At 36.9% G+C, this 27,046-nt stretch overlaps 2 protein-coding genes across 2 annotated transcripts; both read left to right on the top strand.

The window, feature by feature from the left end:
* The first annotated feature begins 271 nt into the window (after nt 1-271).
* Nucleotides 272-7,798, top strand: armc6 (armadillo repeat containing 6). Its single transcript, XM_062987614.1, has 8 exons — nt 272-306; nt 1,931-2,074; nt 2,805-2,890; nt 3,660-4,224; nt 4,682-4,827; nt 5,148-5,279; nt 5,546-5,683; nt 5,977-7,798. The coding sequence occupies exons 2-8, from the start codon at nt 1,954-1,956 to the stop codon at nt 6,187-6,189; spliced, it is 1,401 nt and encodes a 466-aa protein (XP_062843684.1). The 5' UTR covers nt 272-306; nt 1,931-1,953; the 3' UTR covers nt 6,190-7,798.
* A 1,524-nt stretch (nt 7,799-9,322) lies between these two features.
* Nucleotides 9,323-22,509, top strand: slc25a42 (solute carrier family 25 member 42). Its single transcript, XM_062987777.1, has 8 exons — nt 9,323-9,518; nt 13,553-13,709; nt 15,267-15,378; nt 15,700-15,725; nt 15,884-16,050; nt 16,797-16,913; nt 17,015-17,166; nt 17,329-22,509. Exons 2-8 carry the CDS (start codon nt 13,629-13,631, stop codon nt 17,643-17,645), a joined length of 972 nt encoding a protein of 323 aa, XP_062843847.1. The 5' UTR covers nt 9,323-9,518; nt 13,553-13,628; the 3' UTR covers nt 17,646-22,509.
* The last annotated feature ends 4,537 nt before the right edge of the window (nt 22,510-27,046 follow it).

Here is a 27,046-nt window from a genome sequence, read left to right as displayed (position 1 = left end):
TAAATATTTGCAATAATACAGCCGCTGGTTTCGTTTAAAACATATATTTTTAGATGAATAACATGTGAATACTATTATGAAGAACAGTGGACTTGGTTGAATACTCTTCCAGTGAGTAGATAACAGCGCAATAAGTCCCGGTGCGTGTTAGAGAATATTCAGGAGTATCGAGTGAATAGGTGATAGTTTAGTATTAAAACAGTGGGGTTGTGCAGGTCTCAGATACTGTGGTAGGGTTATACATCAGCTCATCAGAGTGGTGCATGATTTCTCTTCATAGACCTGATGTTACTGCAAACACTCACGGTGAGGTTTGAACCAGCGTTGTAATGATTTCCACCCCGATCAGTGTGTTAACCTGCTGGACCACTTGGTGGCAGGATGAGGAACCGCTTCCCTGAACCAATGTGAACCAGAGATGATCTACTATACGTGTTAGCTTAAATACATTTCAAAGACATTGCTTTCAAAGGAACGATTTATTATGTTGATCTCTCTTTATTTCTGACCCAGCGTAATTATTTTTAAGGGTTTAAGGTCAGTATTTTGGGCAAATATAGTGTGTTTCAGTCAGTCAAACCAAGACTGCCATGAAATCAATACAAGTGCATGAAGACTTATGTAAATACGTTTATAGTAAAATATATTTTTATCTAAATAAATATAAATATATATCTATTTTGTGTTCATATAAGAATTACAGCCATTTTGGAGATTTCAAATATATTTTATATTCATTTATTGTTAATTGTTTATGTTAATTATTTAGCCTAGTAATACCTAGGCTACAGCAAGTAGTCAGATATTTATAAAACATTAATACATACAACATAATGCTTAATTTTTTTAAAAGACTGCGCATTTTCAATATATTTTGATTGATCTTTTATAGCCAAAAATCCACTTTGTTTGCCAAAGCCTTTGTTTGCAATTTAGGTGTACAGTATATATAAATACAGTACATTTGGGCTGGGAGTCGATCTCAAAAAGAGTCGACTCTTATTACAGAAACGAGGATCATCAGAGCTGATTCCACTTTAAATTTGATTGATTCGACTATATTTTAAATATTACACAACACTGAAGAGTGGGGTGCGAATAATAAACGCCTTAAAATTCTTCAGTCATCACTAAAACATAATTTTGTGTAAATTAATGTCAAATCTAAAACTTATTTTGTTAAGTGAAAAGGAATTACGGTTCACTGTACCGATTCACTCTGAGTTGCACAGCTTCTATTACAATCCCGCTTAAAGTCAACGCTAGAGGAATCGACTCCTTGATTCGAGATTTATGAATCAAGAGTCGACTCTGAAGTTTTTGAGCCAATTCTCTACACAGGTTCCTTTGTCTCTGTCTGACAAATTTTACCTTCATGAATTAAAATGAGACAAAGAAACCAACTGTATCTTTTAAATATAGTATTTTCCGCACTATATATCACGAATTAATATCTGTAGGAAAACGAGAGAACAGCATTTATACACAGCTCAACCCGAGCCTTATTAAGGAACGGACATGCGCAGTGCTTGTGATTCACAGCCAGCGCCGTAGAGACTGCAGCGTTGATCTGAGTGTGATTCTCTTTACTCTGTTTGCGTAAACGCAGGGTGGGACTTTATCGTTGCTGTGCAGGCTGGGTGGTGCGGTAAGTGACATGGTTGTTATCGGTGATGCTTAACTGTTATCTAAAGTTTTTAAATTTAACTAATAAATTAAGGTTTTTTTCTTCACGGAGATAAAGCGACATGCCGATTTAAACACCCCGACATTGATTATAAGCAAGCGGATGCAACTTAACCAGTCCATTCATTGTTGTGCTTGTTATGTGCATGAGCTGAACAGCTATTGTCATTAACAGCGATGCCTGGCATAAGTTCATGTTCTGTAAACATTCTGTAATATATATTTTTATACGTATGTTATGTAGGTATTCCACTGTAATCTGCCAACATGGCTAAACGCAGAATAACACAGGAGACATTTGATGCAGTGGTGAGGGAGAACATAGAGGACTTTGATATGGAGGAGACAGAAGCACTTAAGGAAGCCATTGAACAATTTGAATCACAAGGTAATTACATTGTATTTATCTGTCACTACCTTGTTTAAACCTGTTGGAACTATCACTACGTTTTTCACAGATGCAGAGTCATGCTGGTACAGGTAAGGGCCTTCCCCAAACTGTTGCCACAGATGTGGAGATCATTTAATCACAGACTGAAAATGGATTACTGAACTGCCTGTATTAAAAAGTTAAATGCTGGAACATTTCTTCAACACACTTGGGTAGTTTTTCGGGTGTCTGAGTGGCACAACAAAGATTTAGTCCCAACAGTGCTGTAGCCATATCTAACTGAGTCCTAGAAAGCATAACTAACTAACCATACCTGTACCCTCTGTCATCCAGGCGACACTATCTGTCTTGGGCGTCTGTAAGAATGAAGTAATGTATGAAAGAAGACACTTCACACCTTCTTTTGAGTACACTGAACTTTTATGTCTCTGAGGAAGCATGTGCTAGCCACCACCCTTCTAGATTTGAAGTCGCCTGCCAACTAGGGCAGACCCTAGGTGGTGGGAGTTGACAATAACTTAATTGAAATATAAATAGGAAAAATATACATATTAAAAAAGTTAGAATTTGGTGGAATCCAGAATCCTCACATTTTCAAATGCAAAATACAGTCCAATAGAAATGTGTGTTGCTCATGTAATCTGCATCAAGCAGCAATGCCAATATTTGTGCTAATTAATCTCAGTAACGTTTTAATCCATCTTTTGTTTTGATTGTTCTTGTGAAGGTGTGGACCTCAGTAACATTGTGAAGGCAGTACCAAAGGCAGCTTCTGAAGAGGCCACAGATGATCAAACTCATGAAGTTCTTCAGGTACAACTTGACATTTTGGCAACTTGCAAAGGGGGTGCGGTTAGGCCGAGACTAGAGGATTTCAGCCAGTGGTCATTGTGACCTAGTCAGCCAGGCATGGCATTTTTTCAGCTAAGGTTGACTTGTGATTTAGGGATTCATTCTAGTGATAATTGTGCTGATGCTGGTTTGTTAGCATTGCCTTGAGGTAGCAGTAAATAACTGTAGTTTATTTTGTGTGACCACTATTTTCAGTTTGATTAACTTATATTTTTATGGTTATAATTTTGTATTACCCAGCACTCAATCTCTACCATCATATTTAAAGCTTATCATGCACTGTTAACTGAACTTGTTCTCTAAAAATGAACAAACTAGACAAAAATGTGGGCAATTTCTTGTCCATTTTAGGTTAGTGGTATCTCATTGGTACTGGACTCGTATTTGGAAGGCTGCTGGTTTAAGCCCCACCATTACCACAAGTTGCCACTGAAACCTCAATTGCTTACACCATAATTGACTACAATTGTAAGGATGTGTGCTAAAATGCCATAAATGTAAAAAAATTCTTCATAGGCTACAAACACTGTAATATAGTGGTTTAAATCTTTTTATTAGCTCTCAGGCCACACATTGATGTATTGTGTGTTGCGAATGGCTCAGGGACTGCAGATTGAGAATTACTGCTGTAGGGGATTTTTTTAACTGACACAGAATATGCACAAACAAAATGAACGACTTAGTCTGCATTACAGTACACATGACGTTACGTTCTCTGATCATTCTTCAGGCTCTGCAGTCTATCAGAAGTGCGTTAGACTCCTCCACATCAGCGCTGGAGAGTTTGAAGCTCTTCACAAAGCAGTGCTGTCTTGGCTTTGCTCAGCGCCACCTGGCAGCCCAGAAGGAGGCCTATCCCACAATCCTCTCCTGTTGCCAGTCTGCCGGCGAGGATACAGAAATGCTCTTTGCTGCTTTAGACGCTCTCGCTGCACTCACAGATGGTCAGCCAGATCTACTGGATGCTGAGGGTCTGGAGTTTCTGATTGCCACCTTACGCATTCACTCTGAAGATCCAACACTGACCTGTGTGGGCATTCGTACCATGCGGCACTGCTGTCTGAAGCATGAGCAGAACAGGCAGGACCTGGTAAAAGCCGGTGTGCTCCCGTTACTCACTGGTGCCATTATACAACACATTAAACGGCTCGAGGTGGTTAAAGAGGCCTGTATCGCTCTTAGAGTCACGACCTTTGATGATGATGTTCGGGTTCCGTTTGGTCACGCGCACGAGCATGCCAAAATGATCGTACTGGAGCACAATGGACTAAAGGTCATTGTAGAAGCTGCTAAAGGTGAGCTGGATTGTTATGTCTAATGTGGCTGGATAATAGAGCAAGAATGGTTTTCTGTCTATATATTCTGCATTTAAACAGTGTGTATACAGGTAATAATGGAAACCTGTTGTAATATCTAGGAAGTACTTGCGGGCAAGTAGAAGCATCCTTTAGAAAATATGTATTTTCCTACAGAGGTAAAAGAGAAAGTCATCTACCTTATAGTCTGCACTCCAGAACTTCTAATACAGGTTCAATGCTGTTGAAATCTGGTGATTGGGAGGGTTATGAAAAGTGCTTGGCTTCACCCTGGTGTAAATCATTGTGAAATTAGTAGGGAGTTGATTATTGAGAGTATTCCTTTGCTCTTGGGTCTAGATTTTATGCTTCTTACACCAAATGTGATAGAAAAAACTGTAAGACTGTATAACTGATGGTTTGATGGTGAACTGTAGACTGTGCTACTCTCCTCCAGCCCATCCAGCAAACATGTCGGTCCTCAGCGAGCTGTGTGCAACCCTGTCCCGTCTGGCCGTGAGAAATGAGTTCTGTCAGGATATCGTGGATCTGGGTGGACTAAAATTTATGATGACTCTGCTAGCAGAGAGTTTGGATTGTCAGGTAAGAGTTTTTAACTTGTCACATCTGTTTTTGTTAAGTATTTTTGGGTTCCTTAGTAATTTCTTGAGGCATTTCTCAAGTTATTACAACAGCAAAATCATCATCAGGAGTTTAATGGTCAGAGGATAACTGGTGGTGGCCAGTTTTTGATTTATGGTCTTACAAATAAGAGTATTTACATGTCCAGTTGTCATTTTTGGGTTTTGGTAATGGCTAATCAGGTAAAACTACGAGAAATTCCATTGTGCCCTGGTTTATTACTAAAAACAGAGTTCACAGTTCTTCGTGAACTCTATCTAATGACTCGCTCTTTTTCACAGGACCTTGTAAAGCAGGTACTGAGTGCATTACGGGCGATTGCAGGCAACGACGATGTCAAAGATGCTGTTGTGGCTGCAGGAGGGACAGAACTTATTGTCATGGCTATAAACCGTCACATGAGTAATGCACAGGTGTGTCATCTTTCAGTAACTGATCAAATTACAAACTGAAATCAGTGTTTAAGTGTTTCAGCATTTGTTTCTAGGTTACAAAAAGGGATTTTGGTAAAAATTATTTAAGTAAGGATTCAACTGAAAGACACACTTTTTAATGTACCTACTTAAATAAGCGTTTAAGACTTAGTGTCTGACAGGTATGTTAAATTCAGAATAACACACGATGGGAATGTGAGTTTCTGTGTATGTAACTTGGTGCGTTTCTCTTTTAATGGTTTTAGGTGTGTGAACAGGGCTGTGCTGCTCTCTGTGTACTTGCTCTTCGCAAACCCAATAACTGTAAAGTCATCATGGAGAACGGAGGAGTGCTGGCTGCCCTGCAGGCCATGAAGACCCATCCATCAGAAGCTAATGTGCAGGTTAACAGAACTCTTTGTACACATGCATGTTTACCCAAGTACTATTCTAATTGGGTTTATGTGTAAAAGCAGCCCATAGTTCAGAAGAAACATCACCAAATTATCAAGACAGAGTACAGTTACTGGCTAAATACTGTCAGCACATGTGAGAAAAAACATTATTAGTGAGAGAAATACAGATCACATATCACATTTATTAAAGGGTGCTATCATTCATTTAGCCCACCACTTGGTGATATCCTTCAGCTAAAACTGTCTTCTAAATAAATACATGTGCATTGTTTTTGTTACAGAAACAGTCGTGCATGCTGCTCAGGAACCTGGTTTCTCGGAGCCGAGATTATAACCAGTCTATTTTGGAGATGGGAGCCGAGGCTCTGATTGGTCAGGCCCTGGCCTCTCACAGAGACTGTAGTGACGTGGCAAGGGCCGCACTCCGAGACCTGGGCTGCCAGGTCGAGCTTCGAGAACTGTGGACTGGCAAGAAAGGAAGCCTGACCAACTAAAGAAGACCTGAAGCTTCCAGAACGTTCATTATTCACTGTGGAAGAGACTCTCACACTGCTAATAAAATTATTCCATTCAGCGGTTTTAGATTTAGACATACCCCATGCTGGACTGCTGTTTCTAAATTACTTTTATTTAAAATGTATGGACACCCAAACAGTCGGGTGATTGTGCGCTGTGTGAATCCATTTCTGTTTCAGTCTGGTTCTGCTAACTGCAGTTAAAGTGGCATGCATGTATGGTAAAGTTTTATGATCATCACCAATCTGGATAAAAAGCAATTATTGTTAACATTAGGCCTCCAAGCACAACCGTTTACATGCATGTGGCAGAGCTGGAATGGACATTCGTAATTAATACACTTCTTCAAAGGCTGAAAAATGAAATGCAAAACAGAAATATACTTTGTACAGGCTGCCAGCTTACTTCAGTTCAACACTGAAGTATGGGCTGGGTGGGTGGAACACCCAGGCATGGGCTGGGTGGAACAATGTTGGTGTTAGATGTGCTTGATAAGTACGTGTGCATTAAACACACACATTCACTCACTTACACATAAGGGCAATTTAGAGCAGCCAGTCTGCATGTCTGGGGTGGGAGTACCAGGAAAAAAAACCATGTAGACATAGGAAGAACTTGCCAAACTCCTTAGTGACAGTGACCAGGACCCATTTTATTTTGTGGTACCCAGTTTAGCAGCTTCCTCACTGTATTCTACTAATGTTCCATATAATTGTCAAATTGATTTTTTTTTATTTTATCAGAACTGAAAAGTTAAAGAGGGATTTCTGCTTCTTCTCTTACGTTGTGTGAAATGTACTCAATGAACTGGCAAACCCACTTTTTATTGAGTTTGGTCAAGAACTCGAGTATTCCTGCCCATTCCTAGTTGTTATGATTCTTAATGTTTACAGTTAATTAAGAAAATCGAAAGAAATGATTTATTAAATGATATGTTGTTGATGTAGGGCTTTAGAAGGCAGTATCTGAGTATCTTGTCTGGCTGGCAAATAAGTGTGAAAGATTACATATCCTACCTAGGAAAATATGTGTTAGATTTAGCTCATGTCCTGGCATCACAAAATGAAATTGTTCAAGTAACAAGAATTAGTTTTTATTTAAGGCTATAGAACATAAAACAATAAATGGATTTGCCTGAATATCGACATTCTTAAATAACCTGTATGACTATGCTTTTAGAACACCTCCCAACCCCCAAGTTCACCCTTTTTTCATGTATCTGTTGTAAATCTAACTATGTTATTGGACAATGTTTGTGGGGCGTTCATGATCATTTTAAAGAATTTCTCTAGAAACTTCAAAGATTTATTTTCCCCAGCCTATTTGTATTGCCTTACTGTTTTGTTGCTTGTGGAAATAAAAAATAACTCATTGCCACATTGTGTTACAGGTTCTGCAGGCGCTATAATAACAGTGAGTTTACTGTAATAAATCTATAATAACACAACTGTGCATGAGACATTCATGGAAATGATCTGATATTCCCTACAGTCGTATGACTAATCCACATTTTTGGGCTGGGTGGAGCAGTGTTGTTAGATGTGCTTGATACATGTGTATTAAATTAAAATATTCATTTGCTGTTAACCAATTATGGTCATCTCATACTTCCAAATGACTTGCACTTAAAAGTGCATGAGGAGGAATTGTGGCTGCATTGGTTATAAGGTAAACTATTATGTCATAAAATGTTATCTGTTCAGTACAGGAATCAGGAATCTTCCACTTTTTCATGTGTGAGCAAATAAGGTTGTGGGAGAGTAAAAAGGACGTGTATGATGTAACTAATTGGGGGAAAGTTAAAAAGCCAGCCTGCCTCTGTGTACTTGTATCTTGTTTTCTTCGTCCAATAATACTGTTAAATACCTTTGAGGTAAACAGTAGATATATTTTTAAAGATTTTGGGACTGCACAGTCGATTCTGCTGTTCAAAATAAGTGACTTTTTAATGTATTGCAGTCGTTTATAGTCTCAAATGTGGTAATAATTGGTTAAAAATCAAATAATTTTGACAGGTCTGGATACTGTTACGTTAATAACAGAACGTGGATAGCTGGGAAGCATGGAGGCACTTCTAAATTGAAATTTCAAGTAAAGATTCACATTTATTTATATTTTAAAACAAGTGTAAATGTTCCATATATTTCTGTTGTTCTCGTGGACATAAAAGTTTATTCTAGATCCTGCTTTTATTGGTTTAAAACGACCTGTTCTGGGAACTTTTAATAATAATTAAAAAAAAAATCCATTTTATTTATGGCACCTTACAAAAGCAAGAAAGTAACAGACATTAATAAACCATTAAAATCTAATAGAAAAATTAAGACAATTATATTATATTTATTAATTTAAGACAGTAAAGAAGAGAAACAAGACTTCCAGTGTTGTTGCACTGTATTGTTTTGTATTCCTTTATTATTTGTTGTTTTGTTTTGGGTGGCATGGTGGCTCGGTGGGTAGCACTGTTACCTCACAGCAAAAAGGTCCAGGGTTTGATTTTCAGGTGGGGCGGTCCTGGTCTGTTCTGTGTGGAGTTTGCATGTTCTCCCTTGCATGTGTCTGCGTGGGTTTCCTCCCACAGTCCAAAGACGAGCAAGAGAGGTGAATTGGAGATACAAAATTGTCCATGACTGTGTTTGATATTAAACTTGTGAACTGATGAATCTTGTGTAACTACAGTTTCTGTCATGAATGTCACCAAGTGTGTAAAACATGACATTAAAATTATAATAAATACAATGTTTTGTTTTATATTTTATATTTACTACCACGCCCCTAAACTGACCTATCAAGTTGCTCTTCTCTGTTGGCGGACTACATCTCCCTAAATGCAACTGTATTTGCCCTTGCGCGACTCTCTCGTCTAAGGGTCCGTTTTAACATCTTCCTGTTTACTACACTAGTGCACTATGTAGGGTCTATAATGATGACTGATGCTACCTACCTAGGGACACTAAACTCAAGTACTCATGCATTTGGGCTTCTGATAATAAGGTTAGATAGCTATACACAAAACAGCATGTGCAGTACAAGGCAGTGTGCAGTACGGACGATTGGAGCAAATTCTGCATTTCTCTGTGTTTTGTTGTTAAGTTAATGTGAATATTTTAATGGAAATAAGTATAAAGTTAAACCGTTAACCGTTCGCTAGTGTGCGCGTGTGTGTTGAGTTAATGTTAGCTGGCTAACCTCAGCTAAACTGAAGGGGAGTGGTTGTCAAACAGTTTGTTAAAAGTCGTTTTATTTACAATTTTGGAAGAAAAAGGGTACAAAACCTAGAGGAAATTCTTCTTTTATCTATATACAGGTAAGCTGTGAATATAAGTATTACCAGAAATGTTAGTGCATGGGTTAAATTGGTTACATTTGGTTAGCTAGCTGATTAGGTACTAGGTTAGCAGTGCGTTAACTAGCTCTGGTATTCAGGTGATATTAATGTTGCTCTTATTTCTGTTTTGCATTGATATGTAAGGTGTATGTAGGCGGCTTGTTTACTTCTCTAATCCTGCAGCCTCTAAATAACCCGGTTTGTTGTTGTTTACGGTGTTAACAGAGCACTAATAGAAGTTGTTTGGTCGCTATTATTACTTCAAACCATAATTTGCATACTTATGGTCGCTTCTTATTTGGTTTTGGGCGTCCACTGTTACCATATTGTCAGGTCTGGACTGACATTACACTCGATTTTTAACTCATTTGACAAAGTACTTTAGATCATGCCTTTGAGCCAACCTCTGTCAAACTGACCTGGGCTACAGATATAGAAACCTCGAGGTCACACAGATACTTCACACAGTCACAATCTACGTACATTCAATAACGGAATTTATTTATTATCATGTTAAACTGAAAACACTACACAAAGAGTGGCTTCTTTTTGTGCCACTAAAATTAGAAGATCAAATGAGCTTCATGGATTATTATCTGAGTAGAAGCAGAAAGAGTATTTAAAACAACAGCTGGGTGGTACCTTGTAACTCGACTTCCCCTAAACTCGAAATATTTGAAACTCGACACCCTTCGTCAAGACATTTGTACCTTCAAACTCGACTTTTGCCTTAGACTCGAAGTGTGTGCGACTGTCGCTTTGTTCACATTGATGCTGTCGGTTTTACTCCAAATAAATGAGCATAAAAAAATCCAGAAAATTTTCAATATCATTGCACAATGAAAGCGCACGACAAACAGCATGGTATGGTGATTGTAAACAACATTTGCCACAGGAATAAATTGTTGGCAATGGAATATAATATTATAATAGTATTATTAATATATATAATATAGTATTCATATAATGAAATATATGCAGTTTCAAAGGACCATGAAACGCATTAACAGATTTCCCATACATCATTATGAAACTGAACGTCTTTTAAACTCAACACCACTCCCAGAACCAATTGACGTTGAGTTTTAAGGTACCACTGTATTTCAATCATGAAATCTTTATTCAACATGTAGATAAAATGCTACTGTATGGATTGATGTCAATTTTTAGTCATCCAGGCAGCAGGTCCGCCTTTGGGCTTTTGTTCTGAATAAAACCGGTTTAAATCTAGAGGAGGCACAGTGCCACGGCTGGTAAAGTGGGTGCCGCACATCAGCACGGGTCTTAAGTACATTTACATTTTCAGCATTTAGCTGACGCTTTTATCCAAAGCGACTTACTAAGTACTGTAACACTAGACACACTTGTCTAAGGAATTAAAGGGTTAAGGACCTTGCTCAAGGGCCCAACAGTGGCAACCTGGTAGTGTGGTGCTTGAACCAGTGACCTTTTGATTACTAACCCAGTACCTTAACTGCTAGGCTACAACTGACATGGGATTAACGATGGCCTCAGTGTTTGGAATAGGTTGTCCTCAATGTGTTTTGTTTCATTCTTCTTATTTTATGATTATTAGAACTGTTTTATTTTTACAGCTGTGAGTTTGTTTGATCCAGTTTTTAGTTTGACCCAATTCTTTTGACCCTGCCTGTTGAGTCATGCAGACCTGGCTCAAAGGTTAGCTCTTTATTAAGCAACAAGAACAGTACAGTACATACCAGTCAGGATCAGAATTATTTCAAAATGCTTTATCAAGTCATTTATTAACAGTCTACAGCTGTTCTGCAACAATGAAAGAGAATTAAACTTAGGTTAATAGTTGCAAACAGTTCCTACATGTGTCCCATGTGTGTTGATTACAAATTAGGAGGGAGAGATACTTTATATGGCACTGTACTGTAGTTTCAGGCCTTTTCACAAGAGCAATAGTTTAGAAAGGGCTTGGCATTGTGTTGCCCATGCATGTTTTCGTTGGCATGCCTGCCAGTGCAATTTCTTTCCGTTTAGATGACAGCAGGGCAGAAGGGAACACACTGGTATCTGAATGCTTGATGACTAAGAACAACATGAAGTCAGGTTTCCTGCAGCAACACTCAGCAGCCTTGCACACGGGCCTGTGTATTATGGGTGCTCTTTGATCGAACTGATCGAATTACAGGGTGATGAAAGACATTAAAATCACAAACATTTAAACAGACATGCCTGTCTGTTTAGACCTGTCTCTTCTCTGGTTAAGTAAGTCTGATGTTGTTGTGGATGTTCTGTTACATGATGAGTTTTAGATGTTATTTGATCCTTTAGATGATTGTTGCTGTTTATCCATCTCATATGACCCAGTGACCTAATGTGTTTCCTAGTGATTATGTATCTGAGCTCAGCTCTCTAATGCCTGAGTTAATCACCACAGAGACAGCATATTAATGTGTGTGCAGATTAATCACTTTATTCTTTTAATTTGTAATTTATAGTCAAAGTTAAAGGGTTTTCTCTTTCAACAGAAGAGTCATTATTCAATATTTGAATGTATTGTAATTCTATCTTTAACATATTATCCAGTAACACTGAAAATGTCAACAATTACGACACAATGTTGACATTTTGGAAGGAACTGATGAGGCTAGAGAATAGGATGCTTGTAATAGATCTTGTAAATCTTTTTCTAGCAATGCATCTAGGAACACAAAGGTTAGCGGGAGTATGTGGGAGTAAAATTTATATTGTAATGTCTAGAGATGGACCGATCGGGGTTTTTGGCTCCGATCTCCGATCTCCTTTCAGGGACATCGGCCGATAGCCGATTCCGATCGGGGTGGGGTGCTTAGCAGTAAATAAACTTAAAAAGAGCCTCACAGTAAAGATAAACCGGAGCAGCGCGCGCATGTGTGTGTGTGTGTGTGTGTTTGTGCCTTTGTGTGTTGAAGAGACGCTTTGTTCACAGTATCGCTATAAGTGATTCATTGATTCATGAGTTGATTCGTTTTTATGTGAAGCGTAAGTTTCTCTTCTCAGTTATCTCTCCGTGTTTACTGTTATTAATTAAATGTCGTGGTTTTAAATAAACACCAGCTACTACAGAACTTTTGTGTGACTCTCTTACATTAAAAAGCTTAATTAAAAAGCTTAATTAAACTGTTATTACCACAGATCTGTAACTGAGTCAGACTCGTTCCGTCTAAGGAGCTAAAAGTTTTCTAAAAGTTCAGCAGATGATCCTGAACTAACGAATTTGGTAATGAATAAACTTTTGCCTCGGATTGGCTCTGTAACGTCTTCTGTTCTCATCTACATCACAAGTAAGAACCGCTTACGATTTACCAAAGTGAACCAGGAGTTTATATAACGTGCTGATAGAATCGACTCAGATGTGACCGGGTTGAATTTCACGATGGTTTCTGTACGATTGTTGATGAATGGTGATGTGATGGTTGGTGCTTCGTAGCTCAAAGTCTGGATCAATCCACTGAGCTGTTAACTTAACATGGTCTTTATATATCACACGATCGGATCGGCTACTTTTAGGAAATATCGCCGATCGCCGATAGCATATTTTGATTAAAAATCGGCCGATACCGGTTCGTAGCCGATCGATCGTCCCATCTCTAGTAATATCTATTAAATGCAAAAAAGTGAGCATGCCTATTATAAAAATTTCAGGTAAAACTTTACGATTATGTATGCAGTGGATTCAGAAAGTATTCAGACCTCTTGACTTTTTGCACACTTTAGTGTATTTGATTTGTACCCATCAATCTACACGTAATCATCCATAAAGACAACATGACATAAAAAATTATTTCATTAGGCCTAAAGTATAGTTAATTCTGCAAGCTGCATATAAGAAGAAACTCTAATTCATTGGAACTATTAGGGAAATATTGACGTAAATAAATGGCTTTTGTATTTATTTAAAATCAAATCCACAAACCATACACCAGTCAGATGCACCGAATCCACTGTACATCATTCTAAATCGCTGCTTTAGCTAATCATGCTTTCATTTCTGCTTTCTCTAGAAATTAGTCAGCGAGTGTATGTGTGCAGCCAGCAAACCCCCCTGAGTGCTGGCTTGTATGCATATAAGGGGCTGGCATGGGGAATGGAGTGCAGGAACACCGGAGGGCGCTCACCCAGGGTGAGGTTCTGTCACTGCCCTCATCTAGCCAATCAGAGGTAAGAATTTTTTTTTTATTGTATGTAAATTTATTATTGTTTTCTCTTTTAACTTGTTACTAGCTAGCTGTTTTCAAGGTTTAATATTAACCATTCAGGTGACAAAGCATGAATCTTTAGCCTACCATGCACATAGATTTTCAACTCTGCTTGCCATGGTCCAGGTTTGGGTTCAAATTTAATATTAAATAAGGAAACCTAAAAGGAAATAGGGAGCATTTGTTTTTTCTGGTTGGTTAATGAGTTGGCTTATACAAGGTATTACTGAGTGTTAAAACCAAAACCTACTACAATAAAATACATTAAACTGTATTTTAAACAGAACTTGCACAGTGAGCCTGAAGGTGTTTGGCTACGACTTTTCTTTTGGTAATTCAAACCTTCCAAGCTGGACATGTGAAAAACCTGCACAACCAGTTATACCAGTTTTAACCGCATTGTCTGCGCGTCTGCACATGTGGACAAAACAGCAATAACAGCTGTACATCCAAACACTTTTGGAGAACAGCCTAAAGCACTGTTGCTTTTTTCAGGTTTGTGTTCTCGCTTTAAGCTGTGTAATGTGCTATAAAGGGCCAGAAACACACATGACCACAGCTCGGGTGTGTGAGTAGAAAAAAGATTCAAATTGCAGCAAACCTGACATGATCTGGTGATAATTTTAATTAACGGTCTTTCCAGTATATTTATTTAATGCTAAAAATTCATACTTTTTGGTACTTGTTTTCACCCATAATATTTGAGTATTTGCTTTCTGACGGATCCTGTCTTATGTTTTCTGCTGTTCTGCCATGTATTCATTATAATATATTATTCATCATAAATGGCTCTCATAAAGAAAATAACTATTGACATATTTTGGCAGCAAAATCATCAGATTTGGATCTATAGCAGTGCAATCCTTCCATCCACCCTGGCACTACAATGCTCTTAATGCTGACTTGCTCTAAATAATTCACTACAATTAGCACCTAGATTTTATAAATTATGCATAATGAGGTGAATCTTTTTATGTATTTATAGACGCCTCTTAAAATATTACTTACTTAAATGGTCTAGTCTCCCACACAGGGCTGTTTAGTTGTTTGTCCTTGGCTGAAGTTTGGCTTGATAATCTACTTTATCTCAAACACACACACTGCCAAGGCTACATCTGCTAACATGCTGGAATTTACATTTATGAGCTGATGAAATTGAAGCATCTTAAAGAGGGTTTTTAAGGGTTAAAAAAAACCTTTTTATTTGCATTAACTACCTTATTGTGGTTAAGGTCACGACCGGCCCAGTTCAACATTGAATGATACTGATCCATCGCAGGGCTTCAGCATTCAACTGTGTGATATTCAACATTTCACTTGCCTAAACAGATGATTATTGTTTATTTAAAATATCAAATGGCAAAAGCCTATATTTTCTCTGGGCTCTGCAACCAGTCATTATAGTGTTTGTTTGTTCAGGATGTTGGTGACCTGTTTAGGAAAGCCCATGAAACTGGGCTCTGTGCCTTTATTGTTCATCATAAAAGGTTTATTTGTCCTATTTTCTCTTTGTGTGTAGGGTTTTAAACAGGGCCAGTCAGTCCTGAACTCCTTGTTCTCTGGAGCCTTTGCGGGAGCTGTGGCTAAAACAGCTGTAGCTCCTCTGGACAGGACCAAGATCATCTTCCAAGGCAAGACAATTCTACTGATGTATAAATCAAGTTATTCCTACATTCCTACATAGATTATAATCTAAATTAACCTTTGCTTAATCAGATAAATCAGACCTAATTAGTCCAAATTACTTTAGGGTTTGGATCATTTAAAATGGAAGCAGCTTGGCTTCCTTCATCCAACCCAGTAACAGTGGAAAAGGTCAAGATAGTAAACACACTGTTTCTGTGTTTGTGTAACTCAACACTTTTTATAGCTATTCTGTAACCATTTAGATTTAATAATTTGTTCTAAATGTATGAAATGCCTTATTCTGTTTTGTGTCGTTTCTATTTCAGTGTCTTCAAACAGATTTTCTGCCAAGGTGAGTTTGTGCTTCTAGTTTTCAGTGTTAATAGCCAGACATTGGTTCTCCAAATCATGGCAGGAGAAATGATTTTGTACTGCAGATATTTTTTTTAGATTATTAATGAATACAGTTATTCAAAACAGTACTGATCACTATATCTATATTGTTAACAGGAGGCGTATCGGTTAATCTACCGCACTTATCTGAAGGAAGGCTTCCTGAGCTTATGGAGGGGCAACTCGGCCACTATGGTGCGGGTCATCCCGTACGCTGCCATCCAGTTCTGTGCCCACGAACAATATAAGAGGCACCTGGGAAAATATTATGGCTTTCAGGGCAAGTGAGTAACTTCCACTGCAGAGCAATGCTTTCTCTAAACTAAGACACAGCCTTGATTCATCACAGCCTAATTATATAAACCAACATGGTTAAACCAGTTCCTTTAGCATATATTTACTTGGGCTGTATAGTCTCAGTAGTGACCAGTATGTAGAGACAGCAACATCATTCACTTTTATACTATTTACACAAATAAACCCTGATAGAATGTGCTTAAAACCATGAGTGAGGGACTAAATACATATAACATTTACTTTTTGTTCAAAGTGAGTTCTGATCCTTCACAGGCAGCCTTATAACGGTGGCATCTTAATAATTTCAATGGAGTCATTTCACCCACTGTAGCTGCTATATCAGGATCTGCATATCAATGTCTGGTCTTGCTTGTTGCTTAATGATGGCTGTTTACGAGCTCCCTATGTTAGATGATATGTCAACAAAAGTCATTTAAAAACTCATAATGGCTTTATGATTTATATAGTACTGACAGATGTTACTGCTTATGCTAATGTTTATGACTTGTGTGGGGCATTATTGAGTACAGAAATGGCATGGAATGGCATAAGTAGGAAACTGGTCATATACTGTATTAGCATGCCTGATATACCTGAAGAGTATAACACAGCAAACGTTAATGCTTAAAATAGATAAAAGTCTTATCTGTATAGGCAGGTTTAATTTTCCATAAACTCTGTAATCCATGCCACTTGTACTTAGCACTCATGGCAGGCCTTTTCTCTGTTGTAGAGCACTGCCTCCTGTCCCGAGACTCCTGGCTGGTTCGTTAGCTGGCACTACTGCAGCAATGATTACTTACCCACTCGACATGGTTCGTGCCCGCATGGCAGTCACACCTAAAGAGATGTAAGATACCCTGTTTTTTTGTTTTTTTTTAGAAGAGACACATTTTTATAGGTTGCTCATGTGGTTGATAGTGAATAGTAATGATTTTTTTTGTTTCTTAGGTACAGTAATATAATGCATGTGTTTGTGCGAATCTCACGTGAAGAAGGACTGAAGACTCTCTATAGAGGATTCACTCCCACTGTGCTGGGTGTGATTCCTTATGCAGGCCTCAGCTTCTTTACCTACGAGACTCTTAAGAAAGTCCATGCAGGTAATGATACTGCTGCACCTTGTGTGTGTGTGTGTGTAGGTTTTTCTTGTATGCATTGATCATGGTGTTTGGATTTGGAAATGCTGTACCAGTGTTCAAGACATTTAGGATGCCTTTCATCTTTCTCTATGGTTAAAATTTTTCTGTGTTTGTGTATTGTAGAGAGAACAGGGCAAGCTCAGCCATACTCATATGAACGTCTAGCTTTTGGTGCCTGTGCTGGCCTCATCGGTCAGTCGGCTTCGTACCCGTTAGACGTGGTGCGACGACGCATGCAGACGGCGGGTGTGACGGGCCACACATACAGCACCATCTTGGGAACCATAAAGGAGATTGTGACCGAGGAGGGTGTCATCCGAGGCCTCTACAAGGGCCTGAGCATGAACTGGGTCAAAGGGCCCATCGCAGTGGGCATCAGCTTTATGACTTTTGACCTGACTCAGATCCTCCTACGTAAGCTGAGTGGAAACGCACGATAGCCCAGCGGGAAGAGGATGAGATGGATTTAGGTGGAGTAGCTACTGCAGCTCTGCTTAGGTGTGGAGAAGAGAGAGATTAATAATAGAGGATTTAAAATACAACACTGCTGATTTTTCTACCAGTGGATATGCTGCCGATAGAGAGAATGGGGGAGACGGTATAATTTGCGACAAGTTGCATGTGCAGTTTGTGATTTTGATTTCTGAGTTGGAGAATAACTTGGTACACACTGTGTGTGTGTGTGTGTGTGTGTGTGTGTGTGTGTGTGTGTGTGTGAGTGTGAGTGTGAGTGTGAGTGTGAGTGTGAGTGTGTGTGTGAGTGTGAGTGTGAGTGTGAGTGTGTGTGAGTGTGAGTGTGAGTGTGTGAGTGTGTGAGTGTGTGAGTGTGTGTGCGAGTGTGTGAGAGAGAGAGCGAGAATGAGTTTAATCTCCCAAGGGAGTCTGCAGTAACTTCATGCTTCTCATATCTGTCATTTACAAACAACATGGAAAGCCTCTCAAACTTCCTAAATCTCGCCTTTTGCTTCTGCATTTCTGTTCACATCTCTTTATCGAAGTGGCCTCCTTGTCATCTTTCCACCTTGTGATGTATGATGCGCATGATTTGTCTTGAGCTCTAAGGCCACATTTACAAGCCCATTTTCGGAAATTAGAATTAGTCAGCATATATAGATGTGCGCAGATCAGTTTTACCACATGAATTGAACTTGAATTCAGTAAAATCTAAAACTTAATGATCGATTTCAGTTGGTAAACATACATAAAAATGTCTTATATTTAAAATGTCGGCCTATGATCTTCCTATTTAAATATTTTTGGTCTTAAATTGACTGTATCCACACGATAATAGACTAGATTGGGACTTAAAGGATAAAAAATAGATAGCATTTGTAAGCAATAAAACCTACATGTTTTTTTTTATTTATAGTTTGAAAGTAGAGCAAATTCATAAAAAGTTTAGTTTTTATTTGCAGGCTGCCATGATATAAACATGTATGTATCATGATAACGTCTGGCAGTAACAGACTTCATGCTTGTAGGGGGATCTTTGCTTCTGCCTCGTAAACTACTAATTAAAAAAAACCAAACGTGACAAAAAGACTTAGTACTTCTTCCATTTAAAACACCAAAACATAAAAATACTCAATGGTTAAATATTTCTGTTACTGTCAGACGTCTGTCTGTGGCTCTGATATTACTAGCGACTGATATTAAATGTAATGATTGTGGCATTTGAAGTGCCATCGCTTGATTAACAATATTAATTTGAATTTTTATTAAATATTTTATCAAATCAATTAAACTAAATTAGCATATATATTGATTTTAATATCCAGTCAGCTATGAGAACGTCCCTGTTGCAATATGTAATAAGAAAAGTATCATAATGTTAAATATATTATGAATGATAACATCCCTACTTGTAACATTCAATGTATCTAAGCTCTCTCCACATATTGTACATTGTCTCATTTTCCTCATTCACTAAATTAGTGTGTGTTACTTTTAACACCTACATTAGAGATGAACCAAAGCAGAATGTGTAATTGTAATCTGAACACCAACTGATTTTTATAAAAGTGTAGTAGAGCAGAAGGCAGTGCTGTGTACAGGAGCGTCAAGTGTCTTGGCTTTTTTCTATCTTTAGCCTGTACTATATCTGAAGCCCTTGAGTGGTTGAGTGATGAGAGCAGGTGTGTGTGTGTGTGTCCACAGTTCTGATGCTGTGTGTATTAGAATGTGCCCTTTTGAGAATGTGTGTGTTTCTGCTGCCTTTCACTCTACTTGCTTTAAATGTTGGCTCTGTATCCCATGGTGCGAATGTAGACTTATTATTTCAGGTAAAATGACTAAGTGCCTACTGAAGGAACAACCGTTTCCCCCCGCAGTAACAACCCTGTGTGTTTTAAATACAGAGTGATCGTGTTGTGAAGTGCAGTAGGCAAAAGGTCATTGTGATGCCGAGCGCACAGTATTGTAGTAACTGCATGGTTTGTTATAGCACAACTTTCAGCAGATCAGTATTTATTGTTTTGGTGAATCATTTTGCAAAAGGACTGGGTGATGTGGTGGAAATGCACTACATGGACAAAAGATTTATATAGCTGATACTCAGACAGTTTCATATCTGGTTTCTCCTTTGATATACCGTTCTGGGAAGCTTTTAAATTTACATTTACATTTTAGGCATTTAGCAAACGCTTTTATCCAAAGCGACTTACAGTTCTGACGGTATACAATCTAACCAATTAAGGGTTAAGGGCCTTGCTCAAGGGCCCGACAGTGGCAACCTGGCAGTGGTGAGGCTTGAACTGGCAACCTTCTGATTACTGGACCAGTACCCTAACCACTAGGCTACAGCTGCACCATTTGGTATTTGCACCATGTCTGGGGATTTGCTTCGGTTTCCACAAGAGCATTAGGCACTTATCTGGTCAGGGATTTGCAAAGCCCTCTTATTCTTCCACACCAAACATAGCAAACCATTTTTATATGGTGGCTGCTTTGTGCACAGGAGTGTTGGTGTTGCCATGCCAAAACATGACGTGACATTCTTAATGGAAATACATTGTATATGATTCGGAAAAAATCTAAATTAAAAGCGTTAATAGTGTTCTCAAGACTTCTGGTGTCCACTGTATGCCAAGGCTCAATGACAGTCCGTTTGTCCTTATGGATCCAAGACAAACCAGGCACAGTTAGTACTTGCAAAAAGCAGCTGGCGCCATCCAGTGGACACATTAGGAACTCCAGGCTGCATTTCCCTTTATATTTTATTTAACTTACCAGTATTAAATATATTTAAATTCAGAACTCATTAAGTGCCGTCCCTACTCAGGAAATCCATAAAGTTCCTGACCTGTTCTCTTACTAATGTTGTATTCAGAGGCAGTCTGGAATTTGGTAGTCAGACTTTGTAATGCTCTAAATGCTCCAGCACAGAGGACCCATATTTATGAATGAAGTAAATATTACAATAGCATTTAAGATGCATTGAGTTTTTGGTATCATGATCCTGATACTGCAGTCATATCACCCAGTACTACTTGCAAACAGTGTTTAGTAACTTGTTAAGAAAGTGAATGATACTGATCACATCTGTTTAATGAAAACACCTTGTGAAATGTTGATATCTGCATTTAAATCTCAAGTCTCATTCAGACGTTTGCTCTGTTGTAGTGGTGTTGAGTATTGATATAGTTTAATAGAGCTATAGGTTTTATTTTATCATTCGCACAAGTCAGAGTTAAAACTGCCTTATATGAACAAAAAGAATTAACAGTGATTTATTGACTAAATCTAGTCTGTGTTCTTAAAATAAAAACATTACTACTAACAGACAATCACTTTATGCCAAAGCACAACTTCTAGTAGGTGAATCTTTTATTTAACATGAAGGTACTCAAGGATTCATATTAACATCTACAAGCTAAGTAGTACAGCAGTGTAGACAATCTTTAAAACTTATTTTTAACCCCCCTGCTAGCAAAATAGTTTGGCTAAATTCTAATTTATACAATTAAATCAATATTTTTTTTTAAATGTAATTAACTACATGTATGACATTTTACTTTTCCACTGCAGCTATGAGACTGTTAACATGTAATTGAAGTTTGTGTCACTTAAATTGTATTTCCTTAAAGTGTAACAGTCACGCTTAACTAATTAAAATGTTCTTTTATGCCTTTTTTATGTAAAGAAACCCAAAACGAACGTGAGATTTCTAACATAAACAGTCTAACGTGGAGCTTTAAGGTTTCTGTGCTTTGCCACACACAGACGTTGTTTACAATGATTTAAACACATTGGCAGCAGCTAAACACTTTTCTATCCTCACACGTTCTCAGCTCTTCAGAGTGATCTGATGAACAGTGGCTTTGCTCCTTAACAGACTTTGACAAAACGAGTCTATTCTAGTAGTTTTCTTAATCTTAACATGCAAAAGGAATCCATAGTTGTGAAGTATAGTCGGTAATATGTTATGCTTGTATTAAAACAGTGCAGGTACAATTATTATTATTAGATTTTATTTTGAGTGGATAGTTGATCACACGAATGTTTTGGTGTGTAACTGTGCCTTTTTAAATACATGTCCTAATCCTAATTTAATTACTTTAAATTAGGTACTAATGGTGTAACTTCCTCTATGAACAAATAATATAGTACAATAGCAAAGATAAAACTGTATTAATATATTTAAGGTGGAACTGTCATATATGTATAATGCCATAGCTTTGAGAACAAATAATTTGAGAACAAAATGAAGATTAATATGTTAAGTATACTAACATTCAAGTAATAAATGTCCCATTTATTATTAAACTACATAAGAGTTTTTCTGCTGGACTTAAAACTGTAGGTCACTAAAACGTGCTTTATCCATAATCCTGAATTTCCATCTTTACTGCACTGGCCTTTATGCACAATTTTCCAGTTTGCAAGATCACTTGTACCCAGCATTAGATGGTTTATTACTGCATTGGCAGGGTGGGTAATGAAGGCAGCAATACAGTGTTGAACAAAAACAAACAGGGCTCCGTCTCTCTGGAACGATCAGAAAATGTGATGTTTCTCTTAGTTTGACTACTTTTATTAGTGCAAAACCAAACACGAGACACCAACCACATCTTGGTTGATTAACTACACAAAAGTAAGGAGAAACTGGACGACATACGTGTTTTTTTTTCACGGCTGATTTGTTAGTCTGTGCTGATGTAAATAACATTTGCTGTTTCAGGTGTCAGTGATCAGTCAATGCAAATGTATCTAATCTTAATTAAGGCTTCTAACTGCCAAGCTGCTTTTTGTAAATTTTAATGTAATGTGCCAATGAATGTCCACATTAAACTAATGAGATTGAAACTGATTTGTGTTAGTTATTGATCAGTTGCATACAGATAAAGCAATCATTTATTCATTTACTGCTTGGTACACTTTGTTTATGTAAAGCAAGTGTGTAGGTTTTGTTTTGACCTTGTTAGGAATCACAAGTACATTTTATTGGCATGTTTTAAGCCAAACTTAATTACAAGCTAGGACCTTTTCAATGATCAGATCTTAAACCTTTGCAGTGTGTTAGACAGCACTGTCTAGCGTATAGTGATTTTGTTAAAAAATAAACAACTCTTGTGGAAATGGAGAACGCACCAATCTCCTCACATACAATTATTGAGATTGAGAACTGGACCCAGGGCCACAGTGTCCAAGTTGCTTTTTGCTATAAATAATTACAACAACCATCCAGCAGCAGCCTAAAAGCCCCAATTAATTTTTGGGAATTTAATTTTTCCAATTAAATTAACACACTAGACAGCACTCTGTATTACCATCCTCCCAATACCACCAAGAAAAGATAACTAAACAATGCACAATGTTTGACACAGAATCTGGATTAATGTTACATGTGCAACCGCACACGCTCCTGTTAGTGTTTAGTTTCCTGTATCATCCGCTAGATGGCGCCTTTGGATCAAAAGTAGACATTTAAAAACCGTGACTCAGAGCTGGTATGTGATAACATTTGTACCTGTGCCACACACTAAATGTTTTATACTGTTTTTATACTGTATTTAATTAGCGTGTTGTATATTACAATTATCTACAACTCACCCACACACACACACACACACACACACACACTAATCTGTGAAGCCATTTGTTCTACATTTCAGAATATTTCTAATTCCTGAATGGTGAATCGGGTTATTTTGATTAGCCACCTTTGGTAGCCATTAATAAGCTTCTAACAATTTTTTTAGCCTCCTTTTGCCATCTTAAAACCATCATGTGTGTTTTGGCTCAGGGTCCTAAATAAAGTGGCATATTGGAACCTCAGTGAGCAAAAATTGGGAAAACGATTCTAGTTTATAACATTGTTCTTATAACAATATTAATTTAATATTAAAAATGAAATGAATATGATCTAGATGCCTGAATGTTTAGCTGGTCCTGAGTTCTCAGCAGCCACATCTCATTGTGACTCCGCCACTACATTCAAGTCACTTTTTAAATTTCTTAAGCTGCAGTTGTTGTTTTTTTCTTTTACTTTCCTCTGCTTACTTAAAACCCACTCCGTATTCCGTATTAATTTTAATATTATTCATGAATGAAGACGGACCTGAAGTAGTTTTAGCTTCATCAGTTCTTTATTAAACCACTAGATGTCGCTACAGCAGAGTAAATCACAACTGCGAACAAACGAACCGCTGTATTGTTTTGTTCTGATCCGAACTTGATCTTATAGCCACAATTTATTTAAATGAAGACTATAAACCTAAATACGTTTATAAATATTAATGAAATCTAATAATAAAATTTACCAGCATAGACCACAGTTTTTGTATCACCGAATTCAAATGTAATTGTTTAATTTGTATAATATTTATAAATGTATCTTTTGGTTAGTTTTATATTTAACTATAATGTTGTGTATTTTTTTTTATTAATAACTGTTTATTTTTTAAACCCACCTTAATACGTAATGTTTTAACCTCCAAGCTCATTTAATTTTGACTATTATTATGATGTTATTTACATTTTTGTGTTTTACAATAAATATGTATATTTTGTAAACATAGCTTATTGTTTGTTATTGTTAAAATGATTTTTTTTTAATTGATAAAATTTAATTGAATGTGATTATTTTTTGTTTATTTCGATTGGTTTATATTTTTGCATTATTTTTATTGTATTTGATATACATTTTACAAATATGTTTTATTTCAGTTTTCGTTTTGACGATATATTTAATTATATTTTATGTAATATATAATATATATATAATATAATATATACAACTGTTTTGTAAATAACATATTTTAGTGTATTATCGTTTTAAATCTTTAGTTTTTTATACATGTACTCTTTTAATATGCTGTTCTTATAGATTGGTGTGAAATGTTAGATTTCTCTAAATGCCTCCTTTTGATCCTGCTGTCCTTGGGCAGGATGAGGACTGTATTTATTTTATTTGCACTATTATTTACATTTACATTTTCAGCATTTAGCAGACGCTTTTATCCAAAGCGACTTACACAATGAGCAATTGAGGGTTAAGGGCCTTGCTTAGGGACCCAACAGTGGCAACTTGGTGGTGGTGGTGGGGCTTGAACCGGGAACCTTCAGCTTACTAGTCCAGTACCTTAACCACCGAGCTATCGCTGGCCCTATTATGGGTGTACAGTTAGAACAGCATGTACTGTGTTACTGCAGTGCTTTGGTGTTCTGCAGCTAGTTTCTCTAAATCACTATATAATAAACAATGTTTAGGCTAAATTCTCCATTATTGTAGAGAACATATTTCTTTGATATTTGATAATTACACTCGCTGCTCTTTTACGTGAACAAAGGAGGCGTGAGAAAAGATGCTGGCTTGCGGTGGGCGGGGTTTATATCACAGAGGGCGGAGCCAGGCGGATGCTGTTACTATGGTTACGCAGCGCGTTGTCTGGTGTATTTGCATGTATTCAAATTTTAATGAATCATTTATGAGCATCAAACACAAACATGTACACACAAACACACGCTCCTCCTGCATCATGTGAACTCTCACAGAAACCCTGGGATCATGTAAAGGTAAGCCTATGCACATGCAGTCATTCGTCTTTAGAAACCTAATCTCATGGTCAGGATCGCGGCGGCTCCTGAGCAAATCACAGAACCATTGGGTGTAAAGCGTAAGACCTTCGTTACCATAGGTTGAACTTTGTTTTTTATCGCGGATGTGGTAACCTTATATGCTTTTGGAGCTTTAATATGTACTTTTAAATAAAAAAAAGTAGGACATGTAGTGTATCTTTAACTTAGTGCCTTTATTCTAATGAATAAAAATATTGTTTATGTACCTTTCCATGTTAAAGTTAAATAAGCTACTAACGCTATTAATGAGGTAATCTCGTCAATACTGTGTGTAAATCTGCAGGTTGAAATAACTCTGATACACTATTCAACCACGTGTGTACTGTATGTCCATATTGTTTCACCATGTAACTACTCATATTTTTTAACTTTTCAAGTTTTAGCTTATATATTTTTGTACTTTTTAAAAATATATATAATTTTATTTTTTAATCTTATTTTTATTTTATTATTGCTACTGGTCTCACTGAAGAGCTACAATATAACTACAATGAAAATAAAGTCTATCTTCTTCTTATATAAAACAGTAAAAAAAACAAGCACTGTAGGCTTTTTAAGTGATTTAAAATTTATTTTATGTGTTTAAAATTCTACCAGTTTCATTTTAAAGGTTTACACACAGGACTTTGTTTCATTTAATTGATTTAGTCATAATAATTCATTTCTAATGCTCACATTGTATAACCTTCACAAGGGCAGAATCATCAAGGCAGAGTTGCTGGTATCAGTCCTAGTTCTGCTAATAAAGGCTTTAAGCGGATCACCTGGTATCTGTTTACAGATTAAACTCCCATTGGTTAATATACAGTTTTATATCTGGAATGTTCCAGTATTATCTTATTCTAAGGGGAGCTTTCCTAACAAAATAATGTGATATAAGCAAGCATGGGCTAATCAGGGCTCCAGATTTTACCTGATTATAAATAAGTTTTATGATTATTGATAGTAGGTATAACAGGCTGGTTATCACCTGAGTCTCACAGCTGCTCTGTTTATCCTGCATCTCATTATTTATTGGTTTATTCCGTCACAGGAAATGATGTCATATAGGGCAACTGAACCAGACCACATAATGAACCTGTAGGTGTAGAAATGTAAGATATCTGTTTTATAGTGTTTTTTGTTGTTGTTTATTATAATTCGATAATAATAATAATAATAATAATAAATATATTGTTCATATTAAGGACCATCTGATTATAAATGCGTTAAATATGTTACACATTATTTATTCAAATATATGAGAATGATGTGAACAATCTGTATTGAGCTGCAGAGTTCGAGAAAAGAGAAAATCGTTTTTTAGGTTAGAATATTAAAATTTTAAGAACTCCACACATATAATGCATTTATTATAGATTTAGAATCAGACCTCACATTTAATGTTTAATTTTTTATGTTAAAATTGTAAAAAGAACTTTGAGGTTGCTTCTCGACATGACTTAAACAAGCTATAATAATAATAATAATAATAATAATAATAATAATAATAATAAAAATAATAATAAAAATAATAATAAAAACTAAAAGCCTGTTAAATATCTAATATCTATCTAATATTGCTGCAGTCATGAAATCGATTTTAGTGCATGAAAAAAATTAACACTTCTCTTTTTTACTGGGTGTTAATGTGGTTTATTATTCGGATTTGGCCGCTTTTGACTCAATTTCTCTTGTGTTGTAGTTTTAGGGAAATAAAATAACATCGTCGAGAAGCTTTAAAATAAAATAAAAAATCACTTCGCACGTTGGAATATTTAAC

Source organism: Trichomycterus rosablanca, chromosome 25, assembly GCF_030014385.1.
Source record: "Trichomycterus rosablanca isolate fTriRos1 chromosome 25, fTriRos1.hap1, whole genome shotgun sequence".
Classification (NCBI taxonomy): domain Eukaryota; kingdom Metazoa; phylum Chordata; class Actinopteri; order Siluriformes; family Trichomycteridae; genus Trichomycterus; species Trichomycterus rosablanca.
Note: the sequence above shows the minus strand (reverse complement) of the source record. Positions and strands in the feature narration are given on the sequence as shown.

Coding starts and splice junctions, on each gene's coding strand:
- armc6 (XM_062987614.1), top strand. CDS start 1,954: ATGGCTAAACGCAGAATAACACAGGAGACATTTGATGCAGTGGTGAGG. Junction 2,075..2,804: donor TGAACAATTTGAATCACAAG/GTAATTACATTG, acceptor GTTCTTGTGAAG/GTGTGGACCTCAGTAACATT. Junction 4,828..5,147: donor CAGAGAGTTTGGATTGTCAG/GTAAGAGTTTTT, acceptor TCTTTTTCACAG/GACCTTGTAAAGCAGGTACT.
- slc25a42 (XM_062987777.1), top strand. CDS start 13,629: ATGGGGAATGGAGTGCAGGAACACCGGAGGGCGCTCACCCAGGGTGAG. Junction 13,710..15,266: donor CCTCATCTAGCCAATCAGAG/GTAAGAATTTTT, acceptor CTTTGTGTGTAG/GGTTTTAAACAGGGCCAGTC. Junction 15,379..15,699: donor GACCAAGATCATCTTCCAAG/GCAAGACAATTC, acceptor TTTCTATTTCAG/TGTCTTCAAACAGATTTTCT.